General features: G+C 39.0%; 1 protein-coding gene across 4 annotated transcripts in view; it reads right to left on the bottom strand.

Annotated features, from left to right (window-relative positions):
- Positions 1-13,566, bottom strand: part of RSRC1 (arginine and serine rich coiled-coil 1) — a 144,981-nt gene that overhangs the window by 107,360 nt on the left and 24,055 nt on the right. For 3 of the 4 annotated variants that reach the window (XM_080604990.1, XM_080604992.1, XM_080604991.1), the window contains exon 4: positions 5,869-6,039. The exons of the other annotated variant lie outside the window; for it this stretch is intronic. In XM_080604990.1, coding sequence (XP_080461116.1) covers positions 5,869-6,039 — 171 coding nt within the window. The remainder of the gene's footprint in view (positions 1-5,868; positions 6,040-13,566) is intronic. 4 annotated transcript variants of the gene reach the window in all.

The following is a 13,566-nucleotide window of genomic DNA, read 5'->3' as shown; positions in this document are numbered from 1 at the left end:
CTAGAACAAGTGACAAGCGGAGGACAAGGAAGGAAACAAAAGGTGCGGGAAGCCTAGAAGTGATGAGGATGTGCCTCATGGGCGGGCAAGAAAAATCCCGTTCTGGGACTGCCTGGTGAGTTGCTTTAGTCTTACCCAAGGGCACGGCAGACTGTGTGCACTAAACACACACACACCCCTCACACCTTGTATTGTTTCATTTTAGGAGGGCAGGGGTACACAAGCCTGAGCTCAGCCTGGAGACACCATGAGAAAGAAGCAGAGGGCACGAAGGGCTGAACCTCTTCCAAGGACGGTCTTCACGCAGAGCTCCAGCAACACTCACGGTGTTGTCTCACTCCGACACAGAGACAACGGTCTCCTGGTCTTTATTCAGAGACCTTTTCTGATCAATGTCACCTTTTTTTTTTTTCCCCTTCATATTTTTGGGGGGAATAAAAGAAAAGAACAGAAAAACAGGAAATGAGGCAGTCAATTGTAGGACCTGATAAACTACTTCTGGGGAAATAAACTTTTGCTTTTTTCACAAAAGCAAAATTTAATAAAAGAAAATCACTAGACTAGAACTTACTGGTAAGAGCTAGACACCAGATGTCCGTAATACACTATAAAACTTTGCAGAGACAACAGAAAATGACAATGCAGCACAAAATGTATATTGGTCCTTATTTTATCGATTCCATGTTATTTATAAAACCACATAATATGTCAGTAGATGTAGTGCGTTCTATAAAATTGCAAAGGTGTGGTAACACCTCGATGCAGCGCTTGTCACTAAAGCTTGCAGGAGACCAGGAAAGGCAGCTACGTGCATGCTAATTACACAGTACAAGCATTGGCAGAGTTCTGGTGTGTAGAAACCAACAACGTGCACAATATCACTACTGCAGTCGTGGGTCTGCATGACCGCATTAGAGAGCCATACTGTTATTGCAAACAGAGAAATATGATTTGAAACTTGGCCTATGCGACTGGATGAACAGAAAAAGCTCGATGGCCAAGCAACTGCTTTTACTTTGGAAATGCTGGCAGCAGTTCTTCCGAAAAAGTTGTATCGGTTATTGTTTATATATATATATATTCTTCCAGGCAATAAAGCACTTTCTCCCATGCATTGCAACAGAAATATTTTATATATATATATATATACACACATATATAAGGGAACACAATTCAAACAACTACTATGAGATTAGTAGACAAAAACGAACTGATTAGTTCAGATTACTTGTAAAATGGAAGGAAAATAAATAGCACTGCAGTAGGCGGATAACTGCTTAAGAACATTTTTTGCTACCTGCTTGTCTTCAGCTTTATTTTACATAGTTTACACTGGAAATGAAACAATCCCGATAATATGAAAGATGGATCTCTTTCTGTTTATGAATATTTTAGGGTATACTGCTAGAATTATTTTTAAATTTGCATTGCTTTACGTTTTAAGTGAGCACAAACCTCTTTCAAAGCTTGATAGACCTCTCTCAACTCTACTTGCTGGTTTTTTTTTTTTAAACCAAGTACTGTCAGATGCTGTAAATGAGCTTCCCAACCTAAATTCAAAGCAGCTGTTACCGCAATCTCTCTCCATGATGGCTGAACAAACAGTATATCCCTTAAAACATTTCAGATTGTAAGAACAAAAGAGTTCAGCTGTTTTGCTATGACTGTAATACAGCCTGTCTCCACCAAATAGCTGACACTCATCCAGCATTCAAGAAGTTCAGTGCTCAGCCTTAAAGAATATTCACTGAAACAGGGAATGCCAAAAGGATGACAACTGGATTACCATGGCAGAGTTCTTTTACTCTGGAAATCTCTCAAAATTTTTTCTGCGAATGTAAGATTTACTTTGAAAGAACCCAAAGTTGCCTTGATTTACAAAAAACAACAACAAAAAAACCAACCACCACAAACCCTTCCTTCCTCATATCTACAAACACACACAAGTAAAGTGCAGGTCTCATTTTGAAGATTGGGAGAAGGAAATAAAAGCTTAGAATGGAAAAGATACATGTATTTATCCTCAAAATATTCTGTACAGCAGGATATATTCTAAATCTAACTAAACTTTCCTAGGCTCCTTAGGTTTATTTCCTACTCCTCATCATGTTCTACCACAAGTTGTACTTACCAGAATATCTGAATATATAGGAATACAGTTATTCTGATGAGCTCTGATCAAGTTCCAATTCCTTCAGCTCCTTCAGGCTTGCAAGTAAGATTTAATTCCTTCTTGACTGCAAGTAAGAAAAAGTATCTGTGTCTCCCAAGTATCTCACCCAGGCACCTTGATCTGAGGTGTCAAAATGAATTCTCTCACACACCAAACCATACAATGGGAATCTTCATAATACAATCCTCCTCTTCCTTTCCTTCACTTTCAATAAGCAATAACCAAGAGTCAAATACCCTGTGATAAGCGCTGACTTCTCAAAGACTGAATCTATACTCCAGTTCTCCCAGTACAGCTGTTTCAGCCACTGCAGGAACAAACATAGCACTGAGCAATCCATCTATGCCAAGAAAATGCAACTAACACTGATCCTAAAACACCTTCTTCTACGCAAAGCTGAAGCTATAAAGTTAACTAGCACTGGAGAATTTGCATTGTCTTCTCCTGATTTGGCTTTAGGATGATCTTCCTTATAGCTTTCAAGTAGCTATTTTCCAACAAATACATTCCAAACATACATTAATTTAAATTGGAAACTAGATCTGGCCCTTCATGTGTCCTTCCATGGAGTACCTGCAAGAATCTATTCCAAAAAAATTGAACGGTAAGTTGAAAAAAAGCACCATTAATATGTCAGTTACAGCAGAATAAAACGTGTGTTTTTTTTCCTGCCCAAACTAGATCCAACTTAAAACTAGAAAAAAACCCACACAGCTTTTTCAGCAAATGCAGATGCTGTAGGAGGCCTCGCCTATCACCTGCTCACTGGCTCTCAGATGAAGACAGTCGACAGAGCAGGCCCTTCTAGTGCTTGCTTGTCTCTTCCAGCATGAAGTCGGCTGGGTGAACAGCGAAGTTCCAGCCAGGGCAGCAAACTGTTGTGCTGAAGGGGACCAGCATCAGTCGCAGAATCTGCTAAGGCGCTCAGCTCTGGAAACAAGCTATAATAAGAGTTATAATTCTAGCCATACCCACGAGAGGACATCTGACACCACCACAAGACAAAAATCCTGAATTATAACATATGCCCTCAAAAGCAAAATTCAGCAAAACCAACTTACTACCTTCAGCTGACCACAGCCAACTACAAAAGCCTTCAAAGCGACTGGGAAACAAAAGATGGTATCTCAGTGCTTTCCTCAGAAATTAGCATCCAGACAGAACAAACGCATGACTGAATCTTGTTGCTGCTGCAGAAAATGAAGAAAAAAAAATGCCAGAAGCCAATAGATTTACAAAGGCAAAAGGTTCACTGAGGTTGCATTGTGTCGTCCTCCTTCCTACACATCTATAAATGAGGGAGGGCAGGTGAGCTTCCTTGGCTAAGGAAGTATTTTTCACCCATGAAGAAAATAAATACATCAATAAATGATAGCAAGGAAGAAAGCTGAGAGCTTGGGAGGCTTGAGGAAGTCTCCTACAAAAAGACAATTATAAAACATCTTACTTGGCCTCTTTTTTCTTGGAGAACACACAAGGCAAGAAGAAACTGCAGTGCCTCTCTCTCTTCCTAAATACACGCATGCATTTAAGAAGGAAAACTCTAAGTTCCTAATTCACTCTTACTGGTCTATAGCAGAGTATTCCCTAGACAAATGACTGCATTAACTGCAAATAGCAATTGAATCAAAGAGCTCTGTATTTAAATACATTGCTTTGCGAAACCTTTAACAAACGATAACTTGATGCTGATGCAGTCTAAATCTTCAGAATGACAAATAACTGTAAAGGAAAAAAGCTTCCCAGATCCACACTCTCTGTACGGATACACTTTGATCACCATTTGATTAAACTGAAAAACACGTCCCCCCTCAGAAAAGTTTATGAGGCATAGATTATATCAGCATCATCCTGGGTATATTTCATTTTGTAGTCTAATAATGCTCCAAGTAAGAAATCCCTGCACAAAGTCTACTGGTCAGTACCTGGGCTCAAAGGAAACTGGACTGATGTCATAAAATGTTTCTGTTATCAGTTTGTACTCTTTGTCCTAACTACCTTGGAAATGACCCAAACAAGACATTTGGTTTTCGGATTTAGCATAAGCAATTTTGTAAGTTATCAAAATATAAAGGTAAATTGTTCGCTTCCAAAAAAAATCTGGGCACTTCTGAGTTCTTCCTACAGCTTGCTGATATTGATCCTTATTACAAAAGGACATAAAGTCAGGCAGTATGCTAATAAAGCACTGCAATATATTCCAACATGATTTAAGATGTGCTTCTATACAAAGTCCAGAAGACCTCTCACGCACCAAATGTATCGTGCTCAGTATGGATTCTTGCCCTACTCAGAGCACTAGAATCTACTTCAGGAGAAAAAAAAAATTGGGCTGCAACATCCAGGCTTCTCCTCATTCTTCCACAAGTACCAAAACGTATTCAAACCTCAGGTAAACAGGTAACAGGCATCTTGTTTATGACATACCACAAACATCTCAGAGGCTCCAAGATATTTACAGTGAATCCTACTGAGGGCTGAACACATCTGCAATAAAAACAGATGAACCACAGAATCGCAGACTGGTTTGGGTCGGAAGGGACCTCAAAGCCCCCCCAGCTCCCCCTGCCATGGGCAGGGCCCCGTGCCCCCAGCCCAGGCTGCCCAAATCCCCCCAGCCCGGCCTTGGGCACTGCCAGGGATGGTGCAGTGCCAGCTCCTCGCAGCAGCCTGCGCCAGGGCCTCGCCACCCTCATAGTAAATATTACACGTGGGTTAGCGAAATTGGGAAAGTAGCACTTGAAATGAGTGGCTGACACCATCCTTGAAGTTCCCAGCAGTCTACGTACTACAAGTAAGGAAAAAAAAAAAGCAAATAGCTAATCCTGAATATTTGCATTATCAATTACATAACCAAGGACAAGCAGGAACGATATCTGAGGGACTACGTAACCAATATCATCAGGATGTAAAAACCAAGTAGGTTATCGTGAGGTATCTCCATGAAGGCTGGTGGAGGACGCTGTTCTAGAAATTCCCACTTAGCATTTCAGTGGGAACACACCAAAGGGAAATGCATGACGGAGGTTCAGTACACCAGTGTCTTCCTTTACTGAAACCAACCCATCCCTGAAAAGATACACATCACGCTAAAGGTTGCAAGAGATCAAGATGTATAAAGTAGAGGTAACTACACAAACCGCCTTCACTGAAAGCTGTAGAAAGAAGATCAACAATCTAAGTTATTTCAAGCAAAAATTAGGCTGGCAGTGTGTTTTGAAAGGCAGTCCATCACTGAAGCATGGCAAGTACTTCTACTGAAACAATACTTTGAGCCACAAATGAAGACCAACAAACTTCTGTCAACACAGAAGTCGGGGGTAAACCCACCACACACAGTGAAAAATAATTTTTCATAGGAAATAATCTTCATGATTTTCAGTACTCCATTTCTTTTCCTTAAACTGTGGTTATAATGGATCAGAAATTGAGTTACATTCATCTACTGAAGAAAAGCTACTTAGCATATTTGCAAGGCAAGGAAGAAAAAAGAACTGTTAATCATTTAGTTCAAATGATGCCACATGCCAGAGTTTTAAAATACTCAGAATCATGTGATTCAAAGATTTTTAATAATTTCCATTTTGTTTACATAAGTAGCATGCATTATACAAACAAAACAGATTTTTTTTAAAGTAAAACTCTAAATCATTGCCTGTTTTTATTATAGCTGCGTTATTTGTCATTGCACTTACCCATGCTTTGCGCCATATATCTCCTTCTCTTTTCCTTTGCCTTTCTCTTTTACTTTTTCTTTCTCTCTGCCTTTACGCCGCTCTCTTTCACGAGACCCACTATGAGTTCTCCTATGACTGGATCTTTCACTACTTCGACTATAAGAACGTTGACGAGGTCTTGATCGTGATCTACACAAAATCCATAATATTAAAATTTAGCAATTATACATTTTTCACCATCACTGTATGTTAGATTTGTTATTTAGTCCAACTATTTTGAACTCATTTTCAAATCATTTAGTAATTTAATATTTTTAAACAAAAACCTACCAATTTCTCAAAAGAAAAGAAGAAAACATTGCTTCTGTTCTGAAGGAAGAATGCAAAGTAAATTAAATCATACTACACAGTATTCATGCATTAAGAAAATAATAAAGTATTAACAAAATAGTCTTTAGAGCTATTGAAGAAAGTAAGGATGGAAAATCTTTCTTAAGCATTAAACACTGCATTCTTAAATTCTGATCAATTTAGCTTGGCAAATAATTGAAGAATTTACAGATGCTATTAAGTGCTCGAATTTACATATTAAATACTTCTACTAACAATGTTCCAACACAACAAAAAAGTGACATTTACAAAACCCTAACTTTAGCCTGCAGAGCTGACATTTACACGCTTTTTTTTTTTTTATATTCAGGCTTGAAACATGCTGCAGAAAACCTATAAATACGCCAACCCTACAGGCCCAATATCACCAGAAACTGCATACAGGTGCAAGGCTTTGTGCACATACAGTCCTCTGGTTCTTGGCTGCAAGCTGGCTGTAGGATACTCTGTTCTCAATCACATTATCCACTCCTCTGTAATAAATTTATGTTGTTACTGATACACTTGAATGAAAAAAGATCAGGTAGTATTACAATATAACTGCTTCTATGTGTACCCAAAACTGTTTCTCTGTGATTTCTATGTGTGTTTCTGTGTGATTCCTGATTTTTTAGATGATTTTCTAAATTTAATTGTATAATTTATTATCAATCAATACATCTCTGCTGATGGTATATGAGTAGTTAAGTCTTTAGCTACTTATGCGCATTTACAATGCGCATTTAGGAAAACAGCAACTCAAGTTTCCACTAGTTTCTATCACGGCGTACATCTTCATAAAAGTTCTGATCACAACTCTTTGAAAAGTTTCATTAAGTACCAAGAGGGCTGGGGGTAGGGGAGAGCATTTCATAAAATCGTATTAAAAACATTATTTAGCACCTCTTGGACTGCAAAACTCCAAAGGCCTTTAAAAGCAAAATCACATACAGAAGATCACTCAATTTTAAAGGCAACAACTGTTTAATAAACCTCCACAATAGAACAAGCAAAAGAAAATACTACATCCAGATGAAGCTATAAATCAAATTTAGGAAGAATGCTGTTACTGAGTCTGGAATTTGTCCAGCATACTGGGGTTAACATACCTACTCCTGCCATCAAGCCTTTTAGACTAGCACCAGAGGTCAGAACCTCAGTGTTACGTTTCATTCAGCAGATGGCATCTCTTGCAACACTATATCTTCTATTATTGGTCACAGTATTAGCTCTAATACAATAGGTCGAATTACCACTTAAGGGGCGTATTATGAACTATAGAACATTTTCCGTCTCAAAACGGATTTTTATTATTTCATCACAAATTAAAAAGCATCCACCTATTCTTCAGCTCTCAGGTGGAGGAAGTTTTGTTCTGAACAGCCCACTGCCCTGCAGATGAGATCACTTGGACGGTAACCACGATTTCCGAGAACACTGCAGGTAAGATGCAGAGTCAGAAACAGTATATATAATTTAAAAATAAAAATAAAAATGCCCTATAGCAACACAGATCAATTTCATTTGATGAAATGCCTCTCCTTACTTAACAGTGTAGTCCTACAAACAAATAACTGAGGAATCTAAAGTATCTGTCGCTAAAGAGCTGACTTTCTCAGCTCAAATTTGAACTTGTTTTCCCATCTACATTTTTCAGTTAAAAGTAACAGCAAATTCAGTTTAATTTAGACGGGTGCTCAAATCCTAGATTTCTGTTCATTCCGTTGTTAAAGTAGAACAAACAGGTATAATTTATAATAGCTATAATTTATATGCAGCCGCTCCGCCCTGTGATGGATCCACACAGAGCTGTGGCCTGCTACCTCTCTCCAAAGATGAGTTTTTCTGAGTTTTCTATTATTGTACAAAGTTTTCTGCAAATATTTCATTTTTCATGATTTTCCCTTAATGCTCCCGAGCTAGAGCACTCCAAAATAAAAGAAAATCAGTCCAAGTTAATTCTATTTGCTTACACGGATTACAAATAGTAGTTGTAACGCACAGATAAGGCAACACAACTCCAGAAATGCATCTGTTATTGACAAACTGATCCCAGCCATGAATAGAGACCAAGTGAATAAGGAAAGCTGAGGAAAGGAAACAAGGAACAGCCTAACTTTAATGCTGCCTTCAACTCTTCCAGGGATTTTACCTTATTGGTAAGTACTCCCCAAAGAAACAACCACCTCTATCTTCCCTCTTACAGAGGAGTTTAAAACCCTTCAACATCCAAAACCAACCTCATTTCCTCCAGCTCTGAGGGAAGCTCCGATCTTTTGCAGCCTGGGCTAATTAAATCCACCTGTTAACACGCTCCGTGTCTAATTCTGCGACACCAGTTTCAATGAACCAGGTGACAAGAGGATTACTCGGTGAAGAAGCCACGATTCCCCACGCAGCTCGACTGACTGCATTAACAGATACCCTCATGCAGACATCGGGACAGAATTAGGACAGTACTTAAAAGCAAGTCTGGAACATTGTAGCTTTGAGCCTTTGACTTCGTAACCCACGCAACTTTCTCTACTTCATTTCTATGCTTTTTTCTCCCCTTTCTTTCTTCCTTCTAAAGAAAAAGGTGGCGTTTGTCCTCAAGAATCCACTTTTCTGAGGGAACTGCAGAATCTGAAGCCTCAGAACTGAGATCGTGCTTTGACAAGTTCAGGTAAGGCCACTGGTCTTTCACTAGTACATCTACTTTAATTAGGTAAACTTCAGTAGGAAAATAAGATCAAGAGCAACAAGAAAAGTGATGTTTCATATTGCCAAAACCGCCCTCGGCATGTGACACTGCCAGCCCTCGAGGGCGCGGGCCGGGCGCAGGGGAGGCCGAGGAGCGGGCTGCAGCCTCCTGGCAAGGACCTACCCCTACAGCCTCGTTCCCCGGTATGTTGCCATTTTAATAAAGCTTTTCTCTTTCCGTAAAGGCCCCAAGTCTGTTATATATAATATTGTTTTAAGAATACTTCATACAAACTTCCTAGAGCCCTACATTAAGTCCAAAAACCTCAAAAGGCTCTTGGCAGTGGAAAACCATTTCATAAAGTGAAAATTCAAGTATATGAAGTTGCTACTCCGTGCCTAACAAGTTGCAGTGTTGTTCCATCTCCAGAACAGATGAGTTTACCTGTATGCTACCATGGATCAATATTAAAATACCCTGTGACATATCCAAAAAAGGAAAGAAGTAACTTTACGAAATGGAGCTACAAGTCAGAGGTGCCACGAATGAAGTAAACAAGTACAAAAGTCCACGGATCAGGCGGAGAATAAAGATCTTCTATTTTATTGCTGTTGCATTTGTTTTAAAATCCCAATTATTAATATTAAAGCAAGTTGCAAAGTGTTCCAATTACGGAACTACTGGAGGAAAAAAAATCAGGCTGGAGAGTAGACTGCCAGCACGCACCCCCCTTCCCCCAAAGCACCGCGCACAAACACCCACCCACCATGCCAAAGGTTAAGTCATTTAGTCAAGTTCAAAGATCTTCAAAGAGTTCTTAGATCCAGATAAGCCCATATGTTACCAAAATTCTGTGAAAAGCTATTACTTTCCAATCTGCTTTTCATGTCTAACTTACAGAACACACAGATGCTTGGCATCACTCAGTGTCCCTAAATTCTCACACCAGATAATCAAGGCTCACCAATAACTTTCCTATCTAAAATCCTAAGAAATGTCTTTATTCCATCAACACTTAGTCCACTTGTAAAAATTGAAAGTATCCATAAAAGCCCATTCAGTTACTGCACAATAAGTGTTAATTTGCTAATTTCTTCACAGGTAATCAATTAAAATGTAAAATATTGGATAAAATTAGTTGCACTAAATTTAACAGCTGCTCCATAAGCATAATTAGTTTCACAAGGGCCATATGTATTCTGAACAGAGACAGAGTTGAAACAAATAAGCAGATTTTAAAACAAGTTTGAGGAAATCTGCATTTAATTAGCAGGTGGGCACTACAACTGCATAATGTTTTTATACATTTATATTTATGAAGTGACAGAAGATCTAAAGGCTTTTTAAAATGGCGTTTATTGTTTGAATGGGAACTGTTTTGCTGCATGCTAAAGTGATTTAAATCCTTATAGCTCTGCTTTGAAAAAATCATAAATGGTGAAAGAAAACATGTGGAAAACTGTAAAACTAGAAAGAATTTGCGACAAAAAGCAGATACACATACCATAACCAAAAGGAAACTACACTTAATTAAATGTACACTACATCTGGAATATCAGCCTAATAAAACGTGAAACTATTAATTTTCATTGTTCTAAAGGAAATGAGGTCAGTGTCGTTTAGTATTTCCCCAATTATATTGCACTAAAGCATTGAGCTATATCTTACAGGTACAATCTAATCTTTTCAAAACACTGCAATTTGAAAGCAGCCACTGAGATAGACTTTTTAAAGGGAAAGAGGAATTAGAGTGCAAATACAAGAAAGCTCAAACAGAAGGAAGTGAGCATTCCTGCAGTGAAGGTAAGTTTCTGGGGAAAAAAAAAAAAAGTGACTTTATTGGCAAATAACAATCACCACTCAAATGGAAGTTTCTGAGATGTTAAGCTCTTCACAAGTATTCTTCTAAATATCTCACAGCTGACACAACTCTTATTAGCTTATTATAAGCTCAACAACCACAAACAAAACCCAACAAATTCATGCCTCTTTAATACTTTGGCAATAAATCAAAAGTCTGGCAAAGAACAATGAAATGACTGCATTGCATCAAACCTGGATATTCATATTGGTAATAAAGACAGTGCAAACACAACTAATTGCAGCAAAATGACATGTTCTCTTTCAAAGCATATTAAGAGGTTTCTTGTTTAACTCAATTTCACGAGCAAGAAAAAAAAAATCATGGTGCAAGTTCTTGGGGAATGTAAAATAACTTCAAGCATCAGCTGCAGTTGTTTAAAGTGTGGAAGTTCATACCTTTTTTTTTTTTTTTAATTTGAAAAGGATACCTCCATAGAACAGTCTAAGTCACTCTTAGTTTGCAATTTCAAAATGCATGCATTTAAGGAAGTTAAATGTAGATAATACGGTAATGACAAAGTATATGATAATATGGTTATTTTTTGTTAAATATAAGGTGAGGGAAAATGAAAACATGCAGAAGCAGAGGCAGCTTTAAAGTCTGAAATGAGACTAGTACCTGGAGGAAACAAGTTGTTTTGAGCCAGCAGTTTAGACAATTGGTAAGAAACAAAATAGAGGGGTATTAAAGATTGTCTACTGTGCTGGAGAAATGCAAGGTGAAATAAACAGTAACAGAGAATCATGAACACAGTTTGCAGAATGGAGAAAATAGATTCACCAGATGCAGGCATCAACTTAGTTCAGTAATAAACAATTCTCCACCTATAAATCATTTTAATTACATAATTAAACATTTGAGGAAATAATACTCAAACTTCCAGTAAACTGTAATTAAAACCAACCAAACCAACCAGTTACTGAACGCTTGGCATGAGCAGCACATAAATGCGGGACAGCAGAACAGACAGAAAAGACACTGCTATTGTTGTTTGTTCTCAAGCAGCCCATTTGTTACAAATCTCGTTCTTCTCATTCTTCTGGCCCACCTGCTCTCACTTCCAAAGATGACTAGAAAGCCTTCTTTGCCACAGCACCCCTTGGCCATCCTACAAGGAGCCTGCTGACAGAAACTGAGAGAATGTAGAAGCAGTGCTGACGACTGCCTCTCTCTGGGTCCATACACACCAACAGTACCCCAAAGGTGTTAGAAAACCTACAGGAGATCAACAAGCAGATGGAAAACAATATACAAAATTTACTTAAACTGAGCTTTTCTGCCAGCAGCCCTTCACTCACAGCCGTGCCAGCTCCTTGCCCAAGGAGTGAGGGAGACGAGCACGCTGGCTGCAGCCCTGCCAGCGTCAGGGGCACGTCAACAAAAGCCTTCCGAAAACTAAAACCAGAAAACATGCTTTCCAAAATGCTGCCTGAAAACCAGAAATATAAATCCTAGATTAAGCATCAGCTAATCAAGCAAGGAGCTGGTTTTGTCGCTGTGAGTTTACAGAGGCCTAACAAAGCCAGCGCCAAGGCCCCGCGCGCGGCTCCGCTGACAGGGCTCACCTGAGGGGCACCTCCCTGCTCCCTCCCGACGTGTGATGTGCTTCTAACGGCCAGCTGCACGTTACAGACACGCATGGAAGTACATAAACTAACCGCAGCGCTATTGGATACACGTTATTTCTGCATTCGGCACAGAAAACTCGACGTGCTATTTTTCCAACAGGCTTTTTACGCAGAGGCAGGGCTGTGGGAGCAGCTGCGGCCAAAGGAAGTGTAATGAAGTGTGCTGTCGGGGATCTGGGCAGGGAGAACAGCTGTGCGAACAGCTCCCACTGATCTACTGGAATTGTAAACTGTTCCACTCCATTAGTGATGGCAGGAGGGTATTCTCCCTCTGCTTCATTCCTTCAGCCCGTGCCCAGGTCAGGAAGTGCCCGCGATACAGCTGGTGCAAAGGAACTGCGCATCCGCAGCCTCATCCCCGCCAAGGGAAAACGGGTTGTATCATTCATTTCCTCATCTCTGCAAAGACTAGGAACTACCTCTCTTTCTTTGAGATTCCACCTCAGATTAGGAAATTCAGTTGAAGATCATCTGTTTTTTCAGTAAGTGAGTTTCTCTCATTTATTCCTTTTCTTAGAGAATGCCTCAAAATGGGACATTTTTTAACCCTACGTTCACGCTGCTACCTCATGACTGAACAGAAAAATCCAGTATTTACTTCCAATAATTTTGGGGTAATACAATAATAAAGAAATGGGAGTTAGTGCACTGTCCTGGCTATTAAATAAAAGCAAAATAAGAAAAAAGCTACCCCCACCAAATTCCCATCCTTTCTCAGAAAAGCAACAGCCATGAATCAGCTGAGAATATCCAGCTCGTCCTGTGTTCATACAAGAGTTTAAAAAGCTACTCAACCTCAAGGTGAGGCAAAAGGGAAACAGTTGTGATGAGACATGAGAAAGGGATTCCTTGGCTTTCTAACCCAGTCCCAGAACTTCCACTTCTTAGGTTACAGCAGAGAAAACAAAAACAAAAAACAAACAAACAAAAAAGTTCATTCACATAGTCTAATCCTGCAGAAAAGACTATTTATTTATTTATTTATTTATTTATTTATTCTTTAAAAACCAGTATGGGAAAAGTCAAATTCTATATGAACAAGTAAGGTAACATTTTATTTATAAGTAATTTCTTCAAGCTTTGTAATTAATTTACACACACAGATGCAGTTTTTCTATCCTTGATACAGCTGGAATATATTTTAAGAAACAAGGGTCCAGATTCCTTTCAGG

Source organism: Anser brachyrhynchus (assembly GCF_964034855.1).
Source record: "Anser brachyrhynchus genome assembly, chromosome: 9".
In the NCBI taxonomy this organism is placed as follows: Eukaryota; Metazoa; Chordata; class Aves; order Anseriformes; family Anatidae; genus Anser; species Anser brachyrhynchus.
Note: the sequence above shows the minus strand (reverse complement) of the source record. Positions and strands in the feature narration are given on the sequence as shown.